Here is a 14,385-nt window from a genome sequence, read left to right as displayed (position 1 = left end):
GAAGAAGTTGCTTGGAGACACGGATTAAGATAAATGTGATCAATTAATTAATTAATTATCAATACATTCAGTCATCGTTAGTTATATAGATGGGAAAGGAAAGCATCAAAACATCAGATTTTGGGTGGTGCCGGTGGCGCAGTGGTTAGTGCAAAGGCCCCATGTGCGGAGGCTGTGGTCCTCCAAGCGGGCAACCTCGGTTTGAATCCGACCTGTTTCTCCCCTATCGCTACAACAAAGGCAGAAAAAGCCCAAAAAACAAATCTTAAAGGAAAAAAAACAAACTTCAGAACCTCGAATCAAACTGTAAAATTAAATCAATGATCAAAAATAGTTGCTTATTAATTTATGTTGTCAGATTGTTGTTTTGCTCTAATTATATTTGTATAAATTCACATTAAGTAAAGACATATTTTCCAATAAGTGCCCTTTATTATGTTACTTGTTCTTACCTTTAAACAGGTCGACCTTGTCACTGAAAGAACAAATCTTTAGGAAGAACTTGAAGAAGCCTGTCAGCTGTTTTTTTTTTATCATGAAGTAATTCCAACACAATAACAAAATGCAGACACTTATAATATTGGTTGTTGTCATTATGTCACTTGTGTGAATCCCAAAACAAAACAATACTGTGACACTTACCAGAACTCATTTTGCACGCGACTGTGAAGCAGCCAATCAGAGAGAATCATGATCCGAAAGTCAAAGGAGTGACGTCAACTATCACGTCGTATTAATGCACACGATCTAACTTTTATCAGACCTTTGAGTGAAGCACGTTTTCACATTCAGAGTCGTCACAAACCTTACTGTTACAGTAAAAGGAAAGCCCCCTGTAGGGAGGTAGCGCGTTAGAAGCCTGAACACAAATTTGCCGGAAAAAAAAAAGTCGCTATTTAGTTTTTATCTGTTTGAATCGCTGTTGATTAAATCAGCAGCAGGATTTTTTTTAGACTAGATTCTTTAGAGAAGGGAATTAACGGGGCTGTCTGACACACACAAAGAGTTAATCGTAGACCTGCTGTGATACTGAATTAATCCGTTAAGTGGGTGTGTGCTTCGACTGACGACGAGATCGTTCACCGCTATCTACTTCCGGTTTCTCCAGCATCCCAAAACATACGCCTTTGATATTTTTTTTTAAGAAAGGCGTCCGAAACGTTGATCAGTAAGAATTATTATAAAATAAGCACATTAAAAACTTCTCCAACGACAATAAAAAATAAACAAAAATATATAAAGGAACTTTGATGTTTCTCAAGCTTCTGATGGTCTCCAGGCAACAGCTAACTGATCATTATGGTGTGTTTTATGATTCAAGCAGGAACCATGTTTGACTTTTGTTATATTTTGTTAGTAGGTTAGTAGGATTACAAAGAAATATCTCTTTACATTTTAGTTTCTTTTGACAAAGAAATATTTTTTATCTCCGTAGAATTTAAACTCAGGGCACCTCATACTTTTTCTGATTTTATTTACCATTCATTAGTAACCTGTCGACTTTCAAGAACATGTATTTACATGATGTTCAGTTCAAGTTTGAGTGGTTGTTAATTTTGTATTTCAGTTTAATGCACATCCCTAAGATAGTACTGGGAGGGCAGTAGCTCAGTAGGGACTTGTCGGGAACCAGAGGGTCGCCGGCTCAAGTCCTGATGCGGACCAAGAGTGGAAATCGGTCCTGTTGCTGGAGAGTTCACTTCCAGAGCAGTGCTGAAGTGCACTTGAGCAAGGCACCAAACCCCCACCAGTTTAGGAGCGCTCACTCTGACATCTCTCCATTAGTGCATGTCTACAGGATCCTGTTTGTGCATGTTGAACAACAGAGTGTATTTCTTTCATGCTCAGATGATACAGTCTAATGATAGTACTGGCTATATAAAGAAAGAAGAGGCTCTTTTCATTAGAAAAGTGTATTTTATTGATAGGGTTAGAGTGGCATGAGACTTGGCACAGGGATGAATTTCAACAAGGTGATGGAAAAAAATTACACAAAAACACGTCTACATCAAAAAGTCATCTTCATTGGAAAAGCACTGATTTGAAACACATTCAAAATATGGGGGGGGGGGGGGGGGGGGAGGCCGTTTTTACATATATGGAGTTAAACCTGAATATTATTTACATGGCAACAGCTTACAGTATGTACAAAGCCAGGGCTGGAAGCGAAACGAAGCTCACAGAAGCTTTATATTTGGAAAAAAAAAATGACAGACACTCGATGTGAATGCATGGGGGTGATCTGGCAGAGAAACACAGATTTGAACAGTGCCTGGAAGTTGTCCTCTAACAACAATTGGCCCCCAACAGAATACACTAATGTATTCAACTCCAGTGGTTTTTTTTTTTGTCGACAAATTCAAAAATGTGTTTTTTATTTTTTTTTTTAAAGGGGAACTCCTAACAGTACTTGATTGCATTTTCAAAGACACCTGGAGATATAACTCAGTGCCAACACAGATATTCTCACAGGACAGGTTACATGTTACCTTAAAAATGTTGGTTACAGTATATTCAGACGATCTAGAGGAAATCTCTGTACATTTATTAACAGACATTCATTATTCAGGCGAACTGGGGAGGTGTGTCCCTTTACAAGGCATCTAATCAGAGATGAAGGGGGAGGGGGGGGGGGGGGGGTCTGGGTCCACGTTCAGGGTCAAGGCCAGGAGGATACAGTACCAAACACCGCCCCGTGAACTGTACTCTGGCCTGGCTGAGTCTGGCCCCTCTGTCACCCAGAGAAAGATCAGATTATTCCACCAACATGACATCAGCACTAACGCTGGTTTGGATTCAACCCTGAGAAAACAGTGGACTGCAAGTTCACGTGCGAGCACACCCTGCCTAATGTGCCAACGAAGGTTAAGTATTTCCTCTAAACAACCAAAAATAAAATACAGGACAACTTGCATATTTAATTTACTGTGGAAGACAGCTAAGATTGACACAGGCACAAAAGCAGGATAGGAACAGTGATTAGGTCTCCTTAAGACATTATATGGAAAGGCATCGAGGGTTCAGTCTGGCGGTTATGCCCTTATTTCTAAAAAAAAGTAATAAATTCCACAGACAAGGTGCCAGTGCTGGAGCTGTTCTCCAAGCCACTATTTTTTTTGTTTTGTTTTTAAAAACGTTGTGAGCCGAATCGGCGTCATTAACCTGTTCACTGTCCAAGAAAAAAACATTTCTGAGCTGACACTTTCAACCAACTGATCTGGAAACAGAAGAAGTGTAGACTTTCAGTGTAGGGGGCGGAAGGACCTGTGCGAGAAAAAAAAAAAAAAAAAAAGAACTTGTGCAGTCTCTGGATTAGCATGAAGTGGGAGAACCCTTTTACAAAGTGTGTGTGTGTGTCTGTGTGTGTGTGTGTGTGTGTGTGTGTGTGTGTGTGTGTGTGTGTGTGTGTGTGTGTGTGTGTGTGTGTGTGGGGCTTTTAAACAAGGCTCACAAAGCAGCACAAGCGTGCAGAAATAATGGAGTGATTTTGGATTTAAGGAATCAGTGCTTGGACACAGACTGGCATGTTTTGGTCGTTTCGACGATCTAACTCTGTTGTTTGCAACAAAGCACTCATTTCAGTATTCCTGTATTTCTTGTGAATGTGGTTTAGAAACCGTATGCCCCGTTGTGAAATGTTCTGCTGGGTTTCCACAAACCAGGCGCTGACGTTGACATCAGCACCGGCACCTTGTGAGTCGAAAATGCCCCCGGTGGGTCTCAGCGCTCAGGCCAGAGGAGAGAGTCTTAAGAAGAGGCAGCAGAGATCAGATGTTTTCAAACACCCGAACCGCCTTCTCGTCTTTCTTTATAACCGCAGACAGTCTGTCCTACTGACTCGGCCCCCCTACTAAACCCTGGACTAACAAGAAGGCCATCTCTTCAAAAGAGGAGAGTAAAAACTAATATAAAAACGGCTGGAGAAGAACGCTGATCTCTATCGGATTCTTCTAAGGCTGGTCTCTCCCGAGTCCTCGTCAGGAGCGAGGGGGGGGGGTGGTTTGTCCCCGTTCAGGTCCTCTACGTTCACAGGTGGACAGGGGTCATTGGAGCATGAGCTGTTTGAGGTTGTCGTGCAGGATGGTGTCTTTGACGTCCCGGAACACCAGCCGGATGTTCTCCGTGTTGATGGCCGTGGTGAAGTGGTGGTACAGGGGCTTCTGGGTGGCGTCGCGCCTCTTAGCCCGGAAACACTCCACCATGAACGCCTGGATCTCTGGCAGGCTGTGCTCGGGCCCGGTGTATTCGGAAAAGTAGTCCTTGAGCGAAACGTTCTTCACCTTCTCCTCCAGCAGGTCCGTCTTGTTGAGGAAGAGGATGATGGAGACGTTGACGAAGACGCGGTTGTTGACGATGGTCTCGAAGATGTCGAGCGATTCACGCAGCCGGTTGGTCTGCCGGTCCTCCATCAGCACCTGATGAACACAACGGAGCGATTAAGGACACAACCACTAGTCCTGATAGTGCTGCTATAACAAGTATTTTTAAAAGTTCTAAACAGAGTCACAAACGAACCCTTACAAACACGTCCGACTGAAAGTTTCAAACCCTCTTATGTGAGCATGGAACAATATGTCGGCTCTTATTTCCTCTGAGATATTCAGTTTGTACTCCTGTGATCCAGGTAGAAGCTTCAACTGAAGAACACTGTCCATCAATCTGTCAATTAATAATCCAATAATCAGTTTGTTTGTTTGGTCCACAACCCAAAGAGAATCAGTTTCCTGTCATAGAGGAGTAAACTAAAATATGAGCAGCCGTACTTAAGAAAACTGAAGTGATCTTTGAACTTTTTTTGTTCTTAAAATAAATAACCAAATCAGTCATGAAGTCTAAACAAAAGCTACCAAGTAGGACTGGGCGATAGGTCTAAAAATGTTATCATGGTAAAATATTTCATATCAGTCCCGGTGATTGGCTGGCGACCAGTCCAAGGGCGTAACCCCGCCTCTTGCCCAATGACAGCTGGGATCGGCTTCAGTCCCCCCGCGACCCCGACATCAGTCCATATCCATAATAATAATCGTGATAAATGTCGGATCATTATTTCTTTGAAATTTAAAGGCCGATTTTTGCACCCGAGTGAGTTTAGCCGCTTTAACCATTCTTTACCGTCACAACATGACAAACTCTAAGTGAACAGAGGAACGTTTCACATATCATAACAATGAGTAAGGTCTTTTACCTGCTTTTTGTAACATAACAAAGAGTAAGGTCTTTTACCTGCTTTTTGTAACATAACAAAGAGTAAGGTCTTTTACCTGCTTTTTGTAAAGTGCCTCGAGATAACACTTGTTATGAGTTGACGCTATACAAATAAAAATTGATTGATTGATTGATATCATAAGCACAGTGCACGCTGCTGGAAACCACTGAGGAAAGTTTTATAGCCACGACTATGGTTCATCGTTTAATCGCCCATGCCAAGCTAAAGGGATGTTTCTTAAAGATGGGAAGTCTTACACTTTTCAAATCCTTTAGAAGAAAATGTACGCAAACTTCAAAGCCATACTGGCAAAAAATATGAAGAGTAAAACGGCTGCTATTTTTAGGTTACACTATTTTTTTTTTTTTTTTTTTTTAAAACAGGCTGGAAATTAAAAAAGCATTACGAAAGCAGAGACAGTCAGACACATTATTCACTTTTCTGTAGAGTCATTTTTAGGGTCATGTGTCAGACAATCTGCACGCTGTTGAAACGCCCTTTTTAAAAACATCGTTCCATTTTAAAGATTCTTTGTGAGCGATATATTTGATTGTTAAAAAGAAGTCAAGGTGAGATTTTTCTTCTCCTCTACACATGATCAGGACAGAATCTGCAGAGGTAAGACTCAACACTTTGACCCACTCCAAAAGTTCCTCACTGGAGCTTTAACATAAACAGGAAGCAGCCAGTCAAACAGCTTGTATTTAAATGACCAGCTGCATACGTGTTCAAACTAATGACTTACCAATCCTTCCTGCTAAATAGTGCTCGTGTGTATCACTAATCATGAATGAGAATGATACTAGCAAACCCTCCTGATGCAGCAAAACCCCGCTGGAAGACCCCCTTCATTACCATAGCTATGCTAGTCCTACAGCTAAACTATGTCGTGTCACCGGCTGAACCAGGTCAGTGTGAACACACATCACTTACATGCTGCTCTGTCCCATAGTAAGGGTGAGGTTTGGCCAAAGTAAAATGAACTGAATATAAACTGTGGTTAATATAGATTTTATTTACAACCTGTGTTTTATTAAATGTGAGGTGTCAGCATTCACTTGGTAATTGCAATGATTTTTTTTTTAAAATGCAGATTAGTCTCATGCTGTTTCCCCCCCTGTAGGCGCACCGTGGATTAACCTCTCCCCGTAGTCACCGTCATGGAAAAGAACGACACTTCTGCTGCGTCTTTGAATGTCTATTTTTACTTTGAAGTTAGTGTCGTCAACCAGAAGGTCCTTTGTTTTTCCATTTCAAAATAAAAGCGGGGTTGAATTCAAACAGCGAGTGAAGCACTCTCAGCTGAGGACAGAAGAAAAGCTCAAAATGAATGCTAAATAATGGAATATCAAACAGGCGATTAATCGTGAGTTAAACGTGTAATCGTTTGACCGCCCTGATCAAATGCAATGCCAGCAGTGTTGAAAGTAAAAATCATTGAAAACTGAAACATGGTTCTCATACTGTATTTGTTTTTTTAAATAATGCACAGCTACCTCTTTCTAATACTGTGAAGATGACTTTAAAAAAAGTTTGAGGCCAAGCAGCTATTCTTGGCCGTCAGACATGAAAGACTTGTGTAGTAACATCAAACACGTTACTAGAAATGTGACTCAGAGCACAATAAACGAGCGAGTCTCACCCTGGTGCATATTACGTGATAAACCACAACAGCGAATATAAAGACTGAGCAGTGAGGACAGAAAGTCCCCTCGCATTCTCCGCTAGTAGAAAGTGAGTTTCGCCTGCGTGCGAGAGGAAATGAGACTCCCTCAGCCTCCGCTCGGAGCCGTGCTCTCACCTGGTCGTACTCAGAGGAAGAGACGAGGAAGAGGATGGAGGTGACCGAGTCGAAGCACTCGAACCAGCGCCGCCGCTCTGACCGCTGCCCTCCCACGTCCACCATCTTGAAGGGAACGTTCTTGATCTCAAAGTCATACTCGTGGATGCCCTTCGTGGGTTTACGGGCCAGCAGAATGTCCTGCTGAGTCGGAAGATAATCCTGCAGGAGGGAGGAGAGACGCCATGAACGACGTATGAGCAAGTCACAGAAAGACACATACAGATAATTATTTATATCGTGTGACAATTTGTGCTGCTTCATTCTCTTCAGCATGTTCCTCTCATTCACCGGTCGAGCGTTCATGTCCAGTTACACATTACACTGATATAAAGGCGAAACTATTCAGAGTTCCCGCTCTTTTCTGGAGATCATTTTTCAGGACTTTTTTTTTTTTTTTTTTAGCTGGAACGAGACAGAAACACATCGTGCCCAAACTCCAGCATGTTCCCTCTGTAGAGGTCCGATTCAAAAGATGTGCAGTCTTTAACCGTGAACTCTAAAATGCTTATAAAAGATAAAGAATTTCATTATAGAATATCAACACACACCTGCAGATGCACAGCACTTCATTCGATCAGTATAAATATGTAGTTTGGGTATTTATAAACTGATTCCTCCTTTGATTTCCTCTAAAGAATAAAATAAAACTAGACTATAAGAGCCAACAGAAGCATCTCACACCTTCCTTACTGAAAATAAAAATAGTATTAATGATGACAACAAATGTTCTTCTATAAATAACTCAAACGTTTATTGGATATTTATCAAACAGAGCGGTCAACATTAATGAAAACTGAAGTGTAACATTGAAATAAGTCTACCTTCCTATTCTTAATCCTGCTGTCACTGTTTTATTTGATCCTTCACATAATTTGTTCCTTTCAGAGTCACCAGGAGTTATGTTTTAATAATTATTTTAAAAGACTTTCCAGGACATTTTTTTTCCCCATGACTGCTCAACTTTTTCCCAGGTTTTCCAGGCTGCGTGGGAACCCTGATTTTATAGTGTTGGGCTGTGTCACTTCGTCCACCATCTTGGATTGCTGCAGCGTCTTTTTTTATGTTATGTCTTTCCTCCCCCACCCCCCCCCCTCCTCCTCCTTCCCGTCCGACAGGGGGAACACTTCACGCTGTGAGGGACATTTGTGAATGAGCAACGTTTCACGGACAGGCTGTTCAGAGATCTTCTTCTACATCTTCATGTGCTCAAACAGCTCATGTTAAGTCCCCCCGTCCCCCCACACACACACACTGACTGAGAGCCAGCCAACGGGAGATCCTACACCGAGGCGTCAGCTTGAACTTTAGTGAACGATCACCGCAGCTTCTTGTCGGTTAACCTTAATTGTCTGGACATGTCGCAGTGTTAACTATAACATGTACACATCTGTTTAGAACAATCAGAGCAGGCTGAAACAACTTACCAGCTCGCCAAGCTTATCCAGATTATCCATGAAATACTTCACTGACTCACCCTGCGACAGGACAGAGGAGGAATTTCTGTTAATTCTGCACCGTTCATCACAGCCAGGCATTTTTAATCATAAACAGGAACGTTTGAAAAAAGCAGTACACATTGATGTCTTTAGATGTGATGCATTCAAGTTGAAAACATTTGTTGTTGTTGTCGTCGTCGTTGTTGTTGAGGCCTTGAGTTGCCAAAAGGACAAAATCTGTCTTTAGCTTAACAGAATGTAATCTGTTTGTTTTCAATTCCAAAAAGTGTGTGCCTGTGCGTGTGTGTGTGTGTCTGCGTGTGTGTGTGTGTCTGCTCGTGTGTGTGTCTGTGTCTGCTCTGAGCAGCTGAAGCAGGATGCAAACTATTCGTTATTACAGGAGACACGTGTTTGTAAGTGTGTCTTTGATGTATACAGAAGTGTGGCTCAGCGTGTGTGTGTGTGTGTGTGTGTGTGTGTGTGTGTGTGTGTGTGTGGGGAGGAGAGCTGCTTTTCTACACCTTTCAGTCAATGTTCATGAGCTTTTAGTGCAAGCCCAGACATGAGGCTGCCCGGACTGAGAAACATTCCTTTTTCTGTGTGTGTGTGTGTGTGTGTGTCTGTGTGTGTGTGTGTGTGTGTGTGTGTGTGTGCGTGTGTGTGTGTGTGTGTATCCTGTACTCGACTTAAACCAAAAGCTGCAAAAAAAAAAAAAAAAAAAAAAAAAAAAAAAAAAAGCTTCTGTGTATGATTTCCGCAACCCGCAGTGTGTTTATTGTGTCACGCCGCACCTTTACGGGGGACTGTTTTGCATTTATTTTACGTTGATGACGCAGCAGAGCCACACCCTTGCTATAAAATTCTAATTTGCAGTAGTGACTGTTTAGGTCCCATTCTAATGTAAGCGCCACAAATCCCTCCACTGAAAGCTTCTACGCTCACCTTTTGATCTTTCTGTAAAACTAACCTGACCTGAAAAACCTGTGTGTGTGTGTTTGTGTGTGTGTGTGTGTGTGTGTGTGTGTGGGGCTAAGATTACAGAAGGGAGGGGTAGAATAGCGTGGCAGCTCACCACAACCAAAGGCAGAGGAGCCACCTGTCTGTGACGCTCGACTGTGAAGGAGCAGACGGTTTGACGAGAGGAGAAGAGCAGCTGAGCGTCTGCAGTGAACGAGCCAAGCCGAAACGTAACATTACATCACGGCAGCACACCACAGTTGATATGACTTATCATTCAGAGGTCACCTGGAACTACATTGACAAGAGTGTTTATGGCTGACTGTCGTGAACTTTGGACGCAAAGGGAGAGAACCCAGGTGTGATTTCATCAGTACATGTGTTTTCGAGGACAATGGCATGGCAAGCCTGAAGGCAAGCACTTGATTTGTGATGCAAATACGTTCAAGGCATCGTCAATACACGATGAGTAGTATTCTGCTGGCAGACAGACAAATCAGCAACCAGGTGACAAGAGCACGCGGGGAAATATAGTCCAGAAAGATCGACTTTCAGGTGTGTCTCAGGCTGTCGATGCCCTCGGGTTTTACAGTGAATATCAAGGTTTCATATCCTGTGATGGGGCTCCTATGATCACTAACATTGAAGCTATGAATCTTATTCATTGTTGCTGCTGCTCTGTTCGTCCCTGTCCTTATTCCCGCATCTCCCTCTATCCCATTTGAAAAGCCCGGCGCAGTTTAGGAAGACGTGGCGCTCATCGCGAGTCGGGTTTTCTGCCTCTTAAATACGGTTCTCACACTAGCAGAAAACTCCGGATATTTCCAGGAGGAGCTGAATGTGCGAACGCAAACAGCCACATTTTTCACCCGGAGTCTCTCGGGCAGCGGGATATTCTCCGGAGAATTCAGCTCGAGCCAATGGGGGGGAGGGGGGAGTGACGTTTACATACTGACACTGGAGTCACTGCATTGACTTTCTTTCACCTGCTTTATGTAAAATGTTGAGATAACTGAACTGGCAATATAAAAATAAAGATTGATTGATTACACCATAATGATCAGTTTCATTATCGACTGATCCGCCTTTTAGAGACGCACTGATAGGGGAAAAATTGATTGACGCTTCATGACGCGTTGTGTCTGTTTTTCAAACCGGAAATATGATTGGATGAATTTAATTGTTGCCAGTTGTCCCTTTCTTTAAAAAAGGTGGCAGAGACAAGTCTTACAAACTGCACGTCGCTGAACAACTTGCCAGCTTTAAATCAAGTTTCACACGGACTACTGACATCTATGCATGGCACGCTATTCAATAAGTATTAACACTCATGAATATGGATCAGTACTTTATTTTTAATCACTTATTCAGCATGATCTGTTAGTACAGCTTTTTACGAGATGATACAAATCTGTATTTAAAATGTGCATCTGCTATCATCTTTTATTGATCCACACTGATAAAATTATCTCAATCAAAACAATGGCAGACTTTTGAAAATCCAGTAAACATCTTATATCAAATCATCGTTAACTTGAGATCTGCACGACCTAAAATACTGAACATTTTCAGAATCCTCTTCATTATTAACTAATCATTACTTATACTCCCTTTTTGAAGTCTCTACGGAAAAAAAAATCAATATGGCATTAATCGCCATGTGCTCCTTCAAATACATGTATCGCTGCAAATGTGACAGAATGGATATATGGCTGCAAAGCTGTCAGCTTTAAAAGACTTTTGACCCTATGGTGCAGTTCACAATAACACCATAGCTCTGGGATTAAAATATCTGATGTATTTCTTGGATCTCTGAGGACCTGAGTTGAAGTGTTTTAAAGTTGTAGGATCCTTAAAACACCTCTGCTGTTATTCTCAACAATAGAGAACGTATATCCCGATATGTATCGTATGTTGGCCTCTGTATTGTGATACGTATCGTGTGGTTGTGGGAAATACCCAGCGCTACTACGAGGCGACTCCCGGCTGCTTCTTTGCTTTATCTCAGTCGTTTTTTTGGAGCCTTTGGGGGGTGTCATGTTGTTTCATCTGACCAATCAATCATTATGTTGAGTCATTTGAACACAAGACTACATTAAAATACTGATAAGTTGTAAACAGAATACGTCCATGTGCGGCTGTACTTGTGTAACTTGAGGTGTGAGTGTTTGAGTGGGGGAGCCAGAGCTCTGTTTGTAAGTATAAAGCTGTTTAACTACAGATCAACATTCCAGCTCTGATCACCCTTTATTCCCCTTTCTGTCTGCGTAACCTGCTCACACCAGCAAATGTGTGAGAGGCTAACAAAACGCCATTGAGAACAGTCCGGCCTTATGCAACTCACAGGAAAAAAACTTTTTTTTTTAAATTTGCTTTTGTCTCATAACTGAAAGCAACTTGCAGAAGTGTGTCCATAACTTTCTCTTCAGCGGGGGGGGGGGCTTAACTCCTAAACAACATTTCTACACGAGACCTGACCTGCTGCATGATTTAATACAAGAGATAAAATACTAACTTTAAAAAAATCTCAGCAGGTTGTGAAAGTAACACAGATCAAAAGTGAGAGCGCAGAAAAGTCCCAGAAAAGGACGTGTGAACGCCACAGCTGCTGTTCTGGGGCAAACGTCAGTGTGCTAAAACGTGCGTGCTGACAGCCAAGACATGAGGAGCGGGAGAGGTATAAACAGGAAGCTGACTCAATCACATGTCTGACTGCTCGACAGTGAGAGAGAGAGCGAGAGAGAGCGCGCCAGAGCAAAAGATACAGGGAGAGAGGAAAGGGAGGATGAATTTAGAAAGTTTCACTTTCTATTTGAAAGCAGTTCCCCGCATTTGAATTCTCTAAACCTTCAAAAAAAGGAGAACCAGAAATCTGCCTTAAACTTGTGTGTTGGACTTGGTGATCTAGAAGAGCTTTGTGTAGTCATATTAAGAAATGTATAAGTCAGGTGTGAGGTCATCCTTTAGTAACGCAGTTTTTCAATGTGTGTGTGTGTGTGTGTGTGTGTGTGTGTGTGTGTGTGTGTGTGTGTGTGTGTGTGTGTGTACGTTCACCTACCAGCTGAAACTCTCTGCGACGGTCGTATGCGTTCTGGATACCCGAGTCCGCCCACAGAGCTTTGATAGCCGGAAAATACCGCAAGAAGACGGGCGTCTCAAGCAGCCCGCTCGCCATTTTAGCCGACCTTGTGTCGAACGCCATCACGCTGTCTCCGTGCTGCTGGTTGTCCGGGTCACCCCACGGGATGTGCAGCTTCTCCCGGGCGTCCACCAACACTCGTATACCTGAAGAGGAAGTGACAGGAAAAAAAAAAAAAAAAAAAATCGAAAAATCAAAGTTAGAGAGCAAGTTTGCCGAGAAGATGAAACCCAGAGTGGAAGAGAGAGAAGAGCACGTGAACGACACGGTTTTAAGAGCTTGTTTATTCTGACAACATGTGTTGCATTAACTGACTGAAAATAAGTGACACGATTAAAATATGCAGAATTGTGAGTGACCTTTAAAAAGCTAAAAAAAATAAAAATAAAAATCTAATAATATGTCAGCCATTGTACCAGCATGACAGATAATGCCTTAAGCCTGCTTTTCACAAACAAACAAACAAAAAACTAATTTTAATTCAAATAAAATAAAACAAAACAACCAGATTCAGATTAGAGATTATCCTTTAAAGACGATTTGAAGGCATCACAGATTTTTTTTTTAAAAACACACATTCACTTAAATAAGAGAAAAACATAAACAAAAGTAGAAATTAATTTTATATTGTATTATTTAATTGTATTTCTTATTTGAATATTTGGCTTTAGTATTTGTATATTTTCTGATATTAGGCATCTACAGGCTTGCTCCAACAATATTTCGTGACAATAAAAATATCTTATCTTATTTAAAAAAAATATTCGATACAGCTTAATTAAAAAAACAAACAAACAAGCTTAATTAATAAAACAAACAGGGCGGGGAAACACTCATAGCAACACCTGACCTTGCAATAAACACACGAGGGAAGCGTTAAATTGCGACAGCTCCAGTTGTTGTTGTTGTTTGTGTAGTTGTGTTCATACTTAAATAGGCAGTGTATTGCAAGAATTATCCAGTTATTTAGTGCACTCCCTGCACATACAAAGAGTGGTCAAACAGGAACACCTAACAACACAATGCACTCGTAGGTTCACCCTCCATTAGCTGACTTACATCCCTGAGCTGAGTTATTGAGCAACAAAACTTGCCTATGGCTATTCGAGCTTTCTGGCTGGTATTCAACACCGACCACACACATTTATCACCCGCAGATACACAATGAATTTACGGTTATTAGGACTTTAAAACGGAGTAGAAACATGGTTGATATGGGTGTGCCGACAGCAGATGTAGTGTGTTTATGTGTGTCCTCTTCACCCTGCGCTGCTCAACAGATGTGGAAACTTTCCCTTTACTTTTTTTACCGCCTTTCTGTCGCAGAGAAAAACACCATTATGTTGCTTTTTTTTTTTAAAGTTTCCAGCGTTACCTTTAATAACATTGCTGTATATAGTGGCTCTGAAGTCCTCTCGGGCTTGCTGGTCGAAGTCCTGGCCGTGGATGATCCGCATTTGTTTGAGGAAAGTCGACTTGCCGCTCTCGCCAGCGCCGAGCAGCAGGATCTTCACCAGCCGCTTCACGTACGTTTTCTCCCGGGATAGACATCTGTCGATCTCCCTGGACTTCCGAAGCTGGTCGACCTCGCTGTTGTTCAGCAGGCAGACGGGTAGAAAAACTTTTAACGCGGACCTGGTCGGCAGGAAATCCGCCATGTTCGCACAAACTTCATCGATGCTGATTTGATGCGCGTTCGCGGGGCGCAGGCACGGGACCAAGCCCCTTCCCTAAACTCCGGAAGTAAGCGCTGATGACTGTTTACCATCAATCTTTAAGTGACTTTTACTTAACTGCTCCTGTC

General features: G+C 42.1%; 2 protein-coding genes and 1 long non-coding RNA gene across 3 annotated transcripts in view; 1 reads left to right on the top strand and 2 right to left on the bottom strand.

Moving 5' to 3' along the window:
* si:dkey-21c1.4 (uncharacterized protein C17orf80 homolog) overlaps positions 1–791 on the bottom strand; it is a 6,954-nt gene extending 6,163 nt beyond the window's left edge. The window contains exon 1 of the mRNA XM_061028897.1: positions 643–791. Within this exon, the coding sequence (XP_060884880.1) occupies positions 643–652 (10 nt within the window). The 5' untranslated portion in view covers positions 653–791. The remainder of the gene's footprint in view (positions 1–642) is intronic.
* Positions 792–1,897: 1,106 nt separating this feature from the next.
* Positions 1,898–14,372, bottom strand: LOC132955960 (guanine nucleotide-binding protein subunit alpha-13-like). The gene is made up of 5 exons (XM_061029069.1): positions 13,957–14,372; positions 12,501–12,727; positions 8,474–8,524; positions 7,008–7,208; positions 1,898–4,415 (listed from the first exon to the last, which is right to left on the bottom strand). Exons 1-5 carry the CDS (start codon positions 14,237–14,239, stop codon positions 4,044–4,046), a joined length of 1,134 nt encoding a protein of 377 aa, XP_060885052.1. The 5' UTR covers positions 14,240–14,372; the 3' UTR covers positions 1,898–4,043.
* Positions 5,091–5,570, top strand: LOC132955961 (uncharacterized). Its single transcript, XR_009665963.1, has 2 exons — positions 5,091–5,171; positions 5,354–5,570. It is a non-coding gene; the product is annotated as an uncharacterized LOC132955961 (long non-coding RNA).
* Positions 14,373–14,385: the final 13 nt, after the last annotated feature.

Source organism: Labrus mixtus, chromosome 21, assembly GCF_963584025.1.
Source record: "Labrus mixtus chromosome 21, fLabMix1.1, whole genome shotgun sequence".
Taxonomy (NCBI): Eukaryota; Metazoa; Chordata; class Actinopteri; order Labriformes; family Labridae; genus Labrus; species Labrus mixtus.
Note: the sequence above shows the minus strand (reverse complement) of the source record. Positions and strands in the feature narration are given on the sequence as shown.